General features: G+C 27.5%; 3 protein-coding genes across 8 annotated transcripts; 2 read left to right on the top strand and 1 right to left on the bottom strand.

Moving 5' to 3' along the window:
* Positions 1–116: 116 nt before the first annotated feature.
* Emc7 (ER membrane protein complex subunit 7) lies at positions 117–2,153 on the top strand. Its single transcript, XM_076325370.1, has 4 exons — positions 117–368; positions 1,166–1,424; positions 1,504–1,578; positions 1,697–2,153. Exons 1-4 carry the CDS (start codon positions 139–141, stop codon positions 1,823–1,825), a joined length of 693 nt encoding a protein of 230 aa, XP_076181485.1. The 5' UTR covers positions 117–138; the 3' UTR covers positions 1,826–2,153.
* Positions 2,154–5,806: 3,653 nt separating this feature from the next.
* Positions 5,807–8,994, bottom strand: Mks1 (Meckel syndrome, type 1). The gene is made up of 4 exons (XM_076325772.1): positions 8,798–8,994; positions 7,818–8,511; positions 6,394–6,752; positions 5,807–6,270 (listed from the first exon to the last, which is right to left on the bottom strand). The coding sequence occupies exons 1-4, from the start codon at positions 8,872–8,874 to the stop codon at positions 5,868–5,870; spliced, it is 1,533 nt and encodes a 510-aa protein (XP_076181887.1). The 5' UTR covers positions 8,875–8,994; the 3' UTR covers positions 5,807–5,867.
* On the top strand, positions 7,160–13,522 carry Rho-4 (rhomboid-4). Of its 6 annotated transcripts, XM_076325779.1 has the most exons (6): positions 7,160–7,512; positions 11,899–11,977; positions 12,115–12,303; positions 12,450–12,769; positions 12,849–13,015; positions 13,214–13,522. In XM_076325779.1, exons 1-6 carry the CDS (start codon positions 7,460–7,462, stop codon positions 13,357–13,359), a joined length of 954 nt encoding a protein of 317 aa, XP_076181894.1. In that variant the 5' UTR covers positions 7,160–7,459; the 3' UTR covers positions 13,360–13,522. The 6 variants fall into 6 exon arrangements, with proteins under 6 accessions (XP_076181894.1, XP_076181888.1, XP_076181890.1 ...); XM_076325773.1 differs by having other exon boundaries at positions 7,161–7,512; positions 12,849–13,522; XM_076325775.1 differs by lacking the exon at positions 7,160–7,512 and adding an exon at positions 7,965–8,534 and having other exon boundaries at positions 12,849–13,522.
* The last annotated feature ends 686 nt before the right edge of the window (positions 13,523–14,208 follow it).

Raw genomic sequence — 14,208 nt, 5'->3', positions numbered from 1 at the left:
CCTCTATTTTGTAAAAATATAAATAAGAATATATTAAACAATTTATATTATACATTATAGGATTGTTCACTGAAAGAGAAATCTTATACTACAGTTTACCATACTGACAATGTATGAAGTTTCCAACAAACTTCTTACATGTTGAACAGTACAGTTAATATGACTATGTACAAAGCTGCTATTTTTTTATTTTTTATTATTGTCAACGTCTCGAATAAATATGTAACTGCTGAAAATGATGAGGATGTATCAACGGAACTATACGCTATTGAAGGAAAAGTTTTTCCATGGGAAAATGGACCTTCGAATGGATGGCAGCTTATGACACACGTTATGGCTAATGGTGGAGAACATTATGGTTTTTTAAGGTGAATTTAAAAATTTCCAATTGTTAAAACTTAAACATTTAATTATGTGCAAGAAACTATCAACAATAATATTAAACACTCAAACTGTGGGAAATAACTATTCTTTTTTAAATTTTATATAGGTTAGAATACTTGCTAAAGCTTTAACAAGTTTTATAGTTGATAGAAACAGTATTATAAATAATCTGAGTATTCGTTATAACACTACCTTTATCAAAAATTGTTTACTTAAATTTATTATATAAAATCATACTTCTTGTAACTTTAATACCATATTAGTTCTCTTTACCCAAACGAGACATTTTGAATTTACAGACAATGTTTTCGTCTTTGTTATTTTACTGATACAATTTTTTAAAAACTATATTTGTTATTTTGTTTTGTTTTCAACTATTTGAAATGTTAGACACAACATAATATTTTGATAATAAATCTGTCATTTTTTCTACATATGCTAATGGACAACCTTTTATTTAACTTATGTATTGCTTGGAGGCCTATATATATATATATATATATATATATGTTTGTATAATAAAATATTTTTGAAAATCTGTAGATGTCACTACCAAACAAATTTATGAAGAAATTAACATATTAAAGACACATTATTAATAATATATACAAGTCAGTGAAGCTAAATGTGAGTTGAAGTTCCTGTTGATGAACTAGTGTTGGTGGAAACATTGTCTGCGATTTCGATGTAACTACACTCAAATGTGTTTTAATCTTCATATCTTATTTAATTTACAAGTACATTATACCCCTCTATCAATTATATGTGTAATTTTTTTTAGAGAGGATGGAACATTTATCATTTCAAATGTACCGTCTGGATCATATGTAATCGAAATTGTAAATCCAAATTCTGTTTATGAACCAGTAAGAGTAGAAATTAACTCCAAAGGGAAATTCAGAGCACGAAAAGTTAATTTAATTCAAACATCGCAAGTAATACAGGTTCCATATCCACTAAAAATGAGACCACTTGCACCATTTCGCTATTTTCAAGTTAGAGAAGAGTGGAAAGTAAAAGACTTTTTATTCAACTCAATGGTATAAAAGTTATTTTATTATTTTATGAATATTTAATAAAGAATGAAAATGATATTATTACTTTTTAATTATGTGGTAGGTTTTGATGATGATTCTACCATTATTGTTACTTATGATTATTCCAAAAATTATGAATAATCCAGAAACTAGAAAGGTTGGTAAATAATTTAAGCACCATAATTATTTAAATTCTATTATGTATTATATTAAAAACATGTGCTGTTTTCATTTGTAGTCTTAATATTTTTTTGTGTTGTTTTCTATTTTTTTAGGAAATGGAACAACTAAATAACCTTACCAATTATAACATGCCTGAAATGTCAGAAGTTATAACATCATATTTCTCTGGAGGAGAGAAACAAAGATCAAAAGCAGTAAAAGCTGCAAAAAAGAGACAGTGATTGAAAACATGTTTCCATTTCATTCTAGTCCATCAGTTCTTAACTACACTTTAGAAAACAAATATATCAGATTTCTCTTCCTCTTTTAAATTTTCAGAACACAAAAGTAAACCACTTAAAATTATTTTAGTACATAATTAAGTATGATTCACTAAAGTCATGTAAACATAATTTACTACGATTTATGTAACAAAAATTTTATAGACAACTATCGCAAAAAAATACATTTTAATCGAACAGAAAAATAATAAAGAACAATTTAAATAATGTTGATAAACTTTTTATGTTTTATATATCACATATTAATAAAACGTTTACACGTTACATAAATCCTAATTCTAAATGTATTTTATACATATATCACTATTTCTTTCCTTACACATTGTTGTTTAAAGATATATACAAAATAATATAAATAATGAATGTACGAGCATAAGGTAGTTTAATATTATATTAATCAGTATTTAATAAAACATACTTGTAATCAAAACAATAAATACACCATCCCAAAGTTGTATTTATATTAATATTATTTCATTGATACTGGACATTAATTGAATTTATGTTCGTTTCAAATCAATTGTATATAATTATTGCTTCTTGTAATACAGTATACACGGTAATTTTTTTTAATCATTTTGAAGTATAACATTATAGAACACTTACAGAAAATAACAAAATGAATACTTGAAATAATAATTCGAGTATTTATGTTGTATTTACATGTGACAAATTATATACTTTTCCAAAGTAAAGATGGACAATGGACATGAAACTAATATACAATATGTAACTCATAATATTGAATATCTATAAATGAATTAAATATATATTGTCCACTTTTACTTACTTTTATGTGATTGGCAAACTCATATTTTTTGTAAATTATAAGAATACGTCTTTATTAACAGTCGATTTGCAAATATTTGTACTTGCATTTATTTTATACTTATATTTTTATTCCATTCTTCTGAAATCTGAACTAGTCATTTTTTTACTACTTCACCCCAATACTTTTTTACGTAAAATAACGAGTGGAGTCGATCTAAAAAAATATCAATGTCAAATTGTTACATTTGATTAAACGCTTGGACTCGATACAATTCTCAATTTTTTCCAGAGGTCAACTTCTCAGCTCCGCGCAGTACATTGTTGGCGTCCGTTGAATATAGGTGAAGCTCCTATGATAGCTTTTAAATTGCCTCAAAATAAAAATGTTGAAGAATAAAGCGGGCTCTTTGAACATTTCCTTTAATCATCCACAACTCGAAAATAAAGTACTCTTAAGTACGAGTACGTATTTTTGTAACACTTTGTATACTGCTTCCAAGATAAGCATCCTTTCCAGAGTACTAAAGATTCGTCCATACGAATATACGGTTACGGAATGTATGGCAATTTACATTTATTATAAATACTTTTTGCAATAGACTCAACTTTATACATTTTTGACGACTCTGTCTTATGAAATTGAGCATTGTCAGCGAAGTGAAGAAATTTGCCGAGTAACACAAATCTATGCTCTGTTATAACTTTCGAGAAGAATAGAAGCTATGAAAAACTTTCTTTTTTACAGAAATAATACATTTTCAATTTAGATTTTCTAATAATTTCTTGTAGTATGAGTAACCGCCAATTCAACATCCTTGATCGTGGTTTCAAGTTATTGCGACTTTCTAAATATTGTATCGCATATAAATTAGTTTGATAAACTGTACTCTCGATAGATTTATCGTTCAGAAATTTTTAAATATATCGTAAACAATTGTTTTGACTTCTAATGGAAAATTATCTGTCTGGGTTAGATATAAATTAAAAATAGATCGAGTCGTTCTTTCTGTACTCCATGTGATTACCGTCTTATTGATATTTTCTTCTCTCAAATGATGTGTTCAATCGTGTATTCAAAACTCGTTCCATCACAGTCATTAGATATAACGCAATATTTCTTTTTTTTTTAGTAAAAATAGGTGTACAGATGTCCAAGTCACTCATTTTAATAAAAGATAAAAATTAAATATACTTTCGATGTACGAGTAATAGGAGTGTACGGATACCCTTTTGGCAGATACTTTGTGTGCGTTATTTTTCTTTGTTATTTCAATTTATGTTATATTCAATTTTTTAATCGAATATATCCTCAGCTAAAATATATCGATTAAGGTTTAGATTAAAGTTAATTAGAATTGATAATTCTAACTTTAAAACTGATTAAATACGTAAAATATATTATATGTATGGGGTAGGCGGGTACTCTTGAAAATAACTATATTACATATATATTTAAATGTAAATATCTGAACTACCGTAGCATTTAATAATTATTGATAAAATTCCATACTTCCGTAAATACAAATCGATGTTTATAGTGAACTTGAGTCCGTCCTGTTCAAATTTGTTTTCATTTGGTTTTTACTCGTATCGTACAAGCTTTTAAATCTATTTTTACTGATATGGGTTATGTTAACAATGAGTATATATGTATATCTACCTCGCTCGAGCTAACGGTTGTATACAATGTCAAGAAGATAATAATGTAAAGTGTCTGTTTATATGTATGTGCGTGCAATCATATCAATTTTCTTTCTCCTTTCACTTCCTACTGCTTTATTTAGCACTATTACGTTATACATTTGTATTTATAGTAAGATCAAGAAAAGCAACACAGTAATTTTTTAAACGTTTACGATTTTCTATTACTATAATGAAATTAGTACTCTGTTTTTTATGGATACTTGTTTTATTCCGGAACGAACTGAAGTACTAAATTAATTACTTCAGCTATTGCTGCTCCAACATCCTATCTATAATCTTTTCGAATCACACTTCGTACTTTTTCAATATTGTTATCGGTCATTGTTATGTATTAATGGCTTACGTGATCACTATGTTTTACATTTTTAAAAAATGTTTGTGCTATTCAAAAACATGTGTACAAGACATTTTTCATCAAAAACATCCATCAATAATTGAAAAAATTCCGACAAAAAATTGGATGGTAACACAAAAATATTAACATGACTCATTTTTTAAATTAGACATTTTTCGACCAAGCACAAAAACACGTACTTATATACTATTTAAAATTCTTGTTGCTTGCAATTAAGTGAATGGCACAGGATGAAACGCGTCATATTATAAAAGCCTAGTTGAAGGCCAAATATCATTTGTTTATTTTTTTTCCCACAGTTAATTCCAGTATTATGATGTCAGGCCCATTATTTTTGTACAGAACTTCGATACATTTTGAAAAATATTCCATGTAACTATTCCAAGAAACAGCAACTATCATATTATTAGTTTATATATTGTAAAACAAATGCTTTTCAATGAAAACAGCTCTGAAAAATGTACTACATAAATTTTCAGTAAAATTTATTATTACAAAATATTAAATAGCGTTTTAAATTTGCTTAAAAATAAAAAACTAACTTTAACAATATGTATTATTTCACAATTAAAATTACAAATTACGATAAATAAAAAGTTAAATATTACGAATTTTTTGAACTTTTCGAAATTTAGAATTTATTTTTGACAAAAAAAAAAACAAGTGTAGAAAAATTAAGCTTGGCATAAATTGAATATTCGCATTTAGATAATTTATTAATATACAAATAGATAATGTTTGCATTTATAAAATTATTAATTTATAAGAACATAAAATATTAAAAATTACTGTAGGTTTATATTATGGGTTTTGTTTAAATTGTCTAATCAGACATAAAAATTGGTAGAATATAGATGTTATTTCATAATTTTTATATTATAATAAATATTAATATACCATAACTAATGTTTTAAAAAACTTACATGCAATTGCATACTAATATATATTATTATGTATATAATATAATTATATGAGTAAGTATATTACATAATTATTACATACAAATATCACAGATTATCCATTCACTTCAAGTAAAACCTATTATTATTCCTAAAGTGAGTATTTACTTACACATATTAATGTATCAGGGATTATCTTTTCTATTCAAGAGGAATACATTTCTATTATTAATGATTATTTAAATTTAAATGATTAAATGTTAAAATTTCTAACTTGTATCATACGTTCTCTAGCTGCTTTAAATTGTTCCAAAATATTTTCTACATTAGATATAAGTTTATCTGTACTTAATCTTTCAAAATAATTTAACTGATCATAATTTTCAATAGAAGTATGAGTTTGATAAATGATATTCATTTTTAATTTAATATAACCACTTGATGTAACTTGTAGTTGTGACTTATTTAATATCTTACCTTCATGCCCTGTAGGAATACTACAATAGGTAATATCTTCCAGTTCGTAAGTACCACCTGTAAAAAACCTTCTAAGAGAATTAACAATGCTTCCTGTTGCTCGCCATGTTGGGACATTGAATTCATATAAACCTGGTACTGCTGGCAAGGATATAGCTGCATAACCTTCTGTACGATATCTAAGATGATGTAGAATATGTTTTACTTCAAATGTCATCAATTTGTTTAAAAATTTATTGACATATTAAATTTAGTAATAGTAACACATATAAAAACATGAATATCAACATAAAAGAAATTACCTAGACCAATTATCAAGAGATATGACTGATAGCAATAACCTAGGCCAATATGGTGAAATTTTCTTTGCACCAAACATATCAGATGACTCAAAATGTAATGATATTTCTGCAGCATAACCAAAATATGCTGTCTTATTCTTTAAATTAGATCTTTGAGTTTTTCCAAATAATCTATCATTTTGATATGTGCTCCAATGTTCTGGTAAATCAATGTAGTAAGAAATGCAAAGTCCATCAAAGGAAAAGTTATGAGCTGACATAATATCAAATTTTGCAAAAATTTTATATACATTAAGTGGTGATAGCTCAAAGTTGTGAAATATTTCTGCTTCTTTGTAAATAAGTTGCTCCTTGATTTCCTGTGTAACAAATTATATTGAAATTAAAATAACAATAATATTATATTTAATCCATTTTTATGTGAAAATTGTTTAACTAGGCAATTATATGAAACATTTTTCCATAAACATGAAGTATACACTAATAAAGCACTTTACACAATAGTTCGTTACAATACGTTTAAAGTTAGATGTAATATTTTTTGAGCGAAAAATTAAATTTGTTTAAGAATTTTTTAAATGTGAAATAACATTTAAAGTATCAAATGCTACAATGTGTGATAATATTATTCTAAAATTGTACGAATATTGCTTTTGAATTTAAAACGGTAGTATACTCTACCGTGCACGTGTAAACAGTACATATGTGTATACGCATACATATGTGTACGCACCAACGGCAAGCGATGAAGAGAGTGTCATGCAGTCATTTCCTACCTAGAGTTCAGTTGGCTTTGAGACCACACCGACTAGGCGATTATATTGGTTAACTTGGTTATACTGTTTATATATTCGACGTTTTCAAATAATTTATAAATTTTTGTAATTTTTCTTGTGTATAACAAAATGATTAAGTATACACGGTTAAATATGGAAGTACATATGTTCCCCAAGTGTGTCTTGACAAAGTGCAAAATAAAACAACTAAAATCAATTTAGTGCAACACATCTTCAATTATGAAAAAATGATCGGTGATGGTGATAAATTTGTATAAAATTCAAAAAACATGTTTTACCCACAAAGAATGATCAGACAAATTTCCGACATCTCCTATGTAGGGTACGTACATGATGTTCATTAAACTTTTCTTATTAAACAAAATAATGAAATAAAAATGAATGGTTTCTGATTACATTATTCAAAGTTAATTACAATTTTAACCGATAAGTTGGATGTCATTTAATTTATACAATTAAATTTAATTTGTCTTTGAATACGTAGTACAAACGGTTAAGAATCGAAAATGCGCGAATTCTTGAATTTAAAATCTATTTGAAATATACTTAAATTATTTTGTTTTATTCAAGAAATAAAGAAAAGATGGATTTAACGGTTAAGCAAATACGTATTTCATTTATACCCACACGTCGCAATTCGTTTTGTTGTTGTTGCAATTCCGATGACGACTGTTTCTCGGAAACATGCTCGATCCAATAATTAAACCCAATACCACTGGCATTTGCAATAGTATAATAGTAGTCATTTGTAAAGTCGGGATTAACAGACAAAATTTTGTGAAATTTGTCGTATGTTATAACACATAGCACTGTTTCGGAATCCTTATTGGAACTTGTTAAAGTTTTATCACGTCGAGATAAATCAACCATGACATACATCGTAGAACATTCCATGTAAAGGTAATGATTTGCTCGAATCCTGGTTTTACTAGGTTTATCATCCACAACTGTTTTATTATACCTTTCTGGGAATGGTTTACGATTTTGTAAGGCCGGTAATGCTGTTTCATTTCTGATTGCTAATTCCGTCTTGAAGGGTTTCGTTAACAATACATTATCCGAATAATAGGAATCAGTTTCCGTGTAAGAGTACAGTAGATAGCCTTGAATATTTTTCTCGTTAATTTGTTGACAATATGTTTTCTGATATTCAGTCAAGCAATTTTTTTCCTCCCTATAAAAATTTGCTTCAAACGGGCTGAATATTTTTTCTTGCCAGCCAAAAATATGATTCTCTTCTTCAAGAAAATTTGAATCTCTAGTATCTTCTTCGTTTTCAAGAAGTTCTGCAAGTAAAGGTCTTTGCTGTACGATTCTGACTCTGAAACAATAAACAAATGAAAGGTAAATACAATTTAGAAGGTAGAAACAATTTGTGCCAGATGGCCGAAATCTAATTCCGATCGACACGTTCGCTGCGAACTGCGGCAAAAAGAAACAGTGGCGTGTTGTTTCGCTACTACGACGATTGTTTCAACGACTAAACTTAGTCACGCATTTCGATACACATACACAGGAGCAATAACAAAAAGGTTAACAATTTCTGTGATTTTTTCGTTTATTTTTAATTTTTATTCTAATCCTACGGTAAAATACATATGCGTTACCTTAATTTAAAATTATTTATAGGTTCTTTAACTTTGTAATTGGCAGCGATCTTTTTGTTACGTATTTTATTTGACATTTCTTTTTTTATCGAATGAAGAAATTATTTAACGGTCAACTGATTCGAAACCAACTACATTTGTAGACTGACTTGAGTGGCCAACTGTTTGAAGTGAACCATCTGCAATTCCATAATAATGCATTATTTATCGATTTTCTCGTTGCTTAGTAACCAACAGTGCATACCACAGTGAACCTCGCACGTATACACCTATGCTCCATGCTCCTTGTATCTACCTGCATACGAGGAAGCCGGTCCGAGGTGTTTATAAATTAGAAATAAAATATAGCCATGAGATCTCTGCATCCTGTTGAGTCAACTTTTTAAGACAGATCGCCCATATACATATTTACATACGATAAAAAAACGATAATATCTTATACAAACTTTCATATAATTGTATTTTATATTTTATCCATATGTTCTATATATGAATGAAGTTTATTTTTATAATTGTTATAATAACGTACCAATATAATAATTGTAGTCATTTACGTAATTATAAAATATCTCATTTTATATCCTTTATTGCTTTTAATTTTGCGGAATAGCGACAGTATTAATATTATCAATACTCTTTTAATATTATGATACGATATATGAATTATTAATATTATTTTTAATTTTGTATACTGTTTGTGATTTTAACTGCATTCTGAAAATTATTGCGCATAATAATATTAATTAATAATGATTTAAAAAAAAAATAATTAGATAATAATAGATTGTTGCATTATTCAATAATATTATTTCGTAAAGAGAAGTCTAGTAGTTTTTTCGAAGGACAAACGTTCATACAGTCAGCAACAAAAATATACAATGTAGGTTCACTAGCTTTTATTTAGCTTGCGTTATTTAAAACTTAAAACATCATAAACATCATAAAAATAATATTACACAAAAATGAATCCGTTTTAGTGTAATTAAAAAATAGATTTATTTTGAATAATTAATGTATTATATTAATAAATTATGAATAAAATTTTTATTTTTATCGCAGGATAGATAGTACTATATTATATAAAGTTTTTGCTCAATTTTGGTAAACACCAATCGGGTACAAAAAATAATTGACATTATTTTTATAAAGTGAATGTGGCAATATTTGCAAAGACTTACTCGTCGATGTGAAATCATAATTTCTTCAAATGTCAAGAACTGAAGTATTTGTTCCAGCAAGATACACACTTAGCTAAACCTTGTCACATAGACAATAATTTGAAGGGTATCAAATGAAAATATTGAATTGGTCAGTACAATCAATAGATATCAATGTAATCGAAATGCATATGTGTATGGAGGCTTCTTGAAAGAAGTGTTTTTAAAAATAATAGAGTTTTCAACGACGAATAAAAATTGCGATTGAAGAATCATACAAAGAGATGATTGATCAGAGTATCATTAATAAGTTTTATAATAGCATTCCAAACCAAATTTTCGAATTGATTAGAGTTCAGAAAGCTATATAAAATATCGAAATAAAAAAGTAAAGCTTGATATCAGTGTTTCGATTAATTATTCAAATTGTATTTATAATATTTTTACATTAAAGGTTATTCAGTTTTGTGTCAAATTATTTTCACTCAGAATTGTTATTTTTGTTAAATAATATTACGTCTAAGTTCTTGAAATTAGCTATAAAAACAAAGATAACGGAATACGTGTTCTGAGTAACATTCACTTGTAAAAAATATGATTCTTTCTTGAATGTTGAGTGGTATGATATTCTGTTGATAAACATTTACATACCTTTTGTATAACTTTACTATGTATGAAATTTTAACTAGTACCATTATCCTAATGTTGTTCAATCCTCTCGTAGGATACGTGTACGTCATATATTTATTAATCGAAAAAGTTATCAGTATACGATTGTATGGGTAAGTTTTGCCGTATCAGATTAGGATACCTAATAACTACATACATACATACATGCATACATGTTTCATGATTCATTCAAGAATTCAAAGGCGTTATCAAATCAGAATTTTTGATACTACTACGAGCGATGCATATAATTACTATTAGATTTTGATCGTCGTATCTTCACCGATAACAACAGTTAATTTGTGTTCTCCATTGTATATACAGTTACCACGGTAAGTTACAATTAGATTCAGACGAAGATGATATAATTATTTTGTTGGCAAATTATGCAACTTGGTCTGTTTCAAGTAGAAATGATAAATAAGCATAAATAAATAATGACCAATGAAACTGAAGTAACGTTTCGATAATCGGTAAGGGAGTGATTACAACATTCTTTTGCCACACAACTGCAACATCTTGCGGCACTTTCTATTCGTGCGATGCTTGCTTGCGAGTTCACCTGTTGCGACGCTGGCGATCGAGAGTCTTTTCAAACGTATCCCGTTATACCAGATGATCCAAGCTTTTCATTATAATCTAATAATTATATAGTATGTAATGGGAAATTTTATGCGAAAATAATCTAAATCATTGCACTAATTAGGATTTCCGTCAAGTCTGCAGGTATTAAAGACAATAATACTTTATAAGCACATAAATTCACAACAATCGGATTCTGCATTTATACATATTTCTGACTGAATAGTATTTGTCACCGGTTACTTATATCAATTTCTTTTATCAATTTTCCGTGTATATCGGTCAGATAAGATAAAATATAAAATGTGTGCCAATGACTGTGTAATGTTAAATGACAACTGATCTATCTGTCGGTTAGTCAGAATAACGATTTCATAGATCACACGGACGTCTTTTGTGTACATTCACTAAACTGCAGAAACCGTTCGTTAATCAATGACCGATTTTCCGATTTGTCGTATAAGGGTATATTATATTTAAGTTTTTATACATTCTTTTTTTGTAAAATGTTATGTTTATTGTATTTGTTAACAATCAGTAAAGGTAAATACTTTTGTTTAATTTTTTAAGACTAGAACTAGAATAAATATAAAATTAATCATTTATAAATAATAATGAAAATGTTTTATATAATATTAAACATCAGTAGTGTTGTCTTATTTAACAATTTTAATTCATTATTACATTTTATAGAGGTTTCAAACTGATAAGAATGTCAAACAATCAAGACGGAGAACCTGGAGTAACGATACCCTTACAATATAACAATGCTGTAAGAAATAATTTGTTATGCTTGTAATTTTCATTATCAGTTTCTCATAACCTTCATAAATCCAATATATTAGAAATGTAATGAAATACTCTTTATTTTATTTCTATGCATATTGCAAGAATTTTTAATATTTTCAGCATTGGAAAGCCATATTTGAAAAGTATGATCTTGATGGTGATGGAAAAATCTCATATCAGGAATTGAAAGCTATGATTCATTGTTCTGGTTACTCCAATGATATTCCAACCAGAGTTGTCCATATAATTATGCGTAAAGCAGATTTAGATGATTCAGGATATTTAGATTATCCAGAATTCATAGCTATGGTATGTAAATTCATTTCAGTTACTTATAATATTGTTATCACTTAGAATTACTTTGAACATATTGTCAATTTAAAATATTTTGAAAATCTGTGCAGTATAATGTTTAATTGAGTATTGAGTATTATAAATGACTGATATTTCTTTAGATTCATAGAAAAGATATGCAAGGTGTTTTTGGTCATTTCGTACAACGATATTTACATTCTATGGTACCGCAAAGACCAACGGTTTTGCAACTACGTTCTAGTGATTATACTGATGGACAATACGAAGAGGAATATACTTGTAAACCCCCAGCACTAGCAATGATAATTATATCAATACTAGAGATTACTTTATTTTTATATGATGCGATTGCACACAAGTCACTATCTGTAGAAGGACCAGCAGCTACATTATTTATTTATAATCCACACAAAAGGTATCAAGCTTGGAGGTATTTAACATACATGTTTGTACATGTGGGGTATGTATTTCATTTTACATTACTATTAAATGCTATTAGAATGATACGATAAACTAATTAAAAATTTTCCTTTAAATAGTGCACTTCATCTAGTGGTAAATCTGCTAGTACAAATAATGTTGGGCATTCCGTTAGAAATGGTGCACAAATGGTGGAGAGTATTAACTATATACATAGCGGGTGTTGTAGCAGGATCTCTTGGTACATCTGTGTCAGATCCTAGTGTGTTTTTGGCAGGTGCATCAGGTGGTGTATATGCATTAATTACTGCACATGTAGCAACCATTCTAATGAACTGGTCACAAATGGAATTTGCTGTTTTGCAATTACTAGTATTCCTTGTTGTAACTTCTGTTGATATTGGTCAGGCAATATATAACCGCTACGTATTAGAAACTAATGATCAAGTCGGATATGTTGCTCATTTTGCTGGTGCCATTGCAGGCCTACTTGTGGGTATAAATGTTCTGCGTAATCTTGAAGTCAAGAAATGGGAAAAAGTTGTATGGTGGACCAGTATTATTACTTACACTGGACTTATGACAGCTGCCATTTTATGGAATATTTTATACACTTCTTACTATGAATAGTTACATTGTGCTGAATTTTTAAATATTTATTTTTTGGCATTGCCTTTTTTACTAGAGATAGAGTTATAATCTTGCCACTACATAAATACGGAAAAGCACAAATTTTTCCTTGAAATAATTAAAGAAACTAGACATGTCAATTTTAAAATAGTCTACATTTTAAAATCACATACCTGCTACTATATATATATATATATATATAGCACATTTTTATATACATATAAAATTAGCTATGTATATAAAATTAGCACATTTTTATTTGAGACGAATACTAATACATACATACTGTGATATACAATAACTGTATGTAACACCGAAGAATTGGCTATTAAAAATAATATAAATTTGTATTATTGATAATATTAAATATTAACGACAAAATTAATGCATATTAATGACAATATTAATGACAAAAAATTAATGCATATAGTTTTTCTACTATTACACTTTCTTAACAAAAAAATATAAATAGAATTATTTTTAAACCATTAATTATCATAGAACAATTAATTTTATAGAGCAATTTTCAGATAAATGTTCAAAGATAGCAAACAAAAAATAGACAATAAGAAACTCTAAAATGAACTTTGGATAAATAATACCAATATTTGAACAACTAATTTGTAACCATGATAAACCGTGATAAAATAAGCTGACCAAACTGCACAAATATTCTAAATAGAAGGTCTTTTTTTGTATGTCCTAAAGATAAAAATATCATTTACTTACTATATTACAATAATTATAAAACAAAGTTTGAATAGAGTTATCTTGTTAGTTAAATAATAGTATAAAAATCGTTGTGTATATTACAACAGTTTGAATGTCTTAACGTATATTTGAGTAGTA

The sequence above is a fragment of the Ptiloglossa arizonensis genome, chromosome 13 (genome assembly GCF_051014685.1).
Source record: "Ptiloglossa arizonensis isolate GNS036 chromosome 13, iyPtiAriz1_principal, whole genome shotgun sequence".
Classification (NCBI taxonomy): Eukaryota; Metazoa; Arthropoda; class Insecta; order Hymenoptera; family Colletidae; genus Ptiloglossa; species Ptiloglossa arizonensis.
This window is presented reverse-complemented; position numbering and strand designations above follow the sequence as displayed.

Coding starts and splice junctions, on each gene's coding strand:
- Emc7 (XM_076325370.1), top strand. CDS start 139: ATGTTGAACAGTACAGTTAATATGACTATGTACAAAGCTGCTATTTTT. Junction 1,425..1,503: donor ACTTTTTATTCAACTCAATG/GTATAAAAGTTA, acceptor ATTATGTGGTAG/GTTTTGATGATGATTCTACC. Junction 1,579..1,696: donor ATAATCCAGAAACTAGAAAG/GTTGGTAAATAA, acceptor CTATTTTTTTAG/GAAATGGAACAACTAAATAA.
- Mks1 (XM_076325772.1), bottom strand. CDS start 8,874: ATGTCAAATAAAATACGTAACAAAAAGATCGCTGCCAATTACAAAGTT. Junction 8,512..8,797: donor ATAAATAATTTTAAATTAAG/GTAACGCATATG, acceptor TTATTGTTTCAG/AGTCAGAATCGTACAGCAAA. Junction 6,271..6,393: donor TCTCTTGATAATTGGTCTAG/GTAATTTCTTTT, acceptor ACATCATCTTAG/ATATCGTACAGAAGGTTATG.
- Rho-4 (XM_076325773.1), top strand. CDS start 7,460: ATGTTTTACCCACAAAGAATGATCAGACAAATTTCCGACATCTCCTAT. Junction 12,304..12,449: donor ATCCAGAATTCATAGCTATG/GTATGTAAATTC, acceptor ATATTTCTTTAG/ATTCATAGAAAAGATATGCA. Junction 12,770..12,848: donor TACATGTTTGTACATGTGGG/GTATGTATTTCA, acceptor TCCTTTAAATAG/TGCACTTCATCTAGTGGTAA.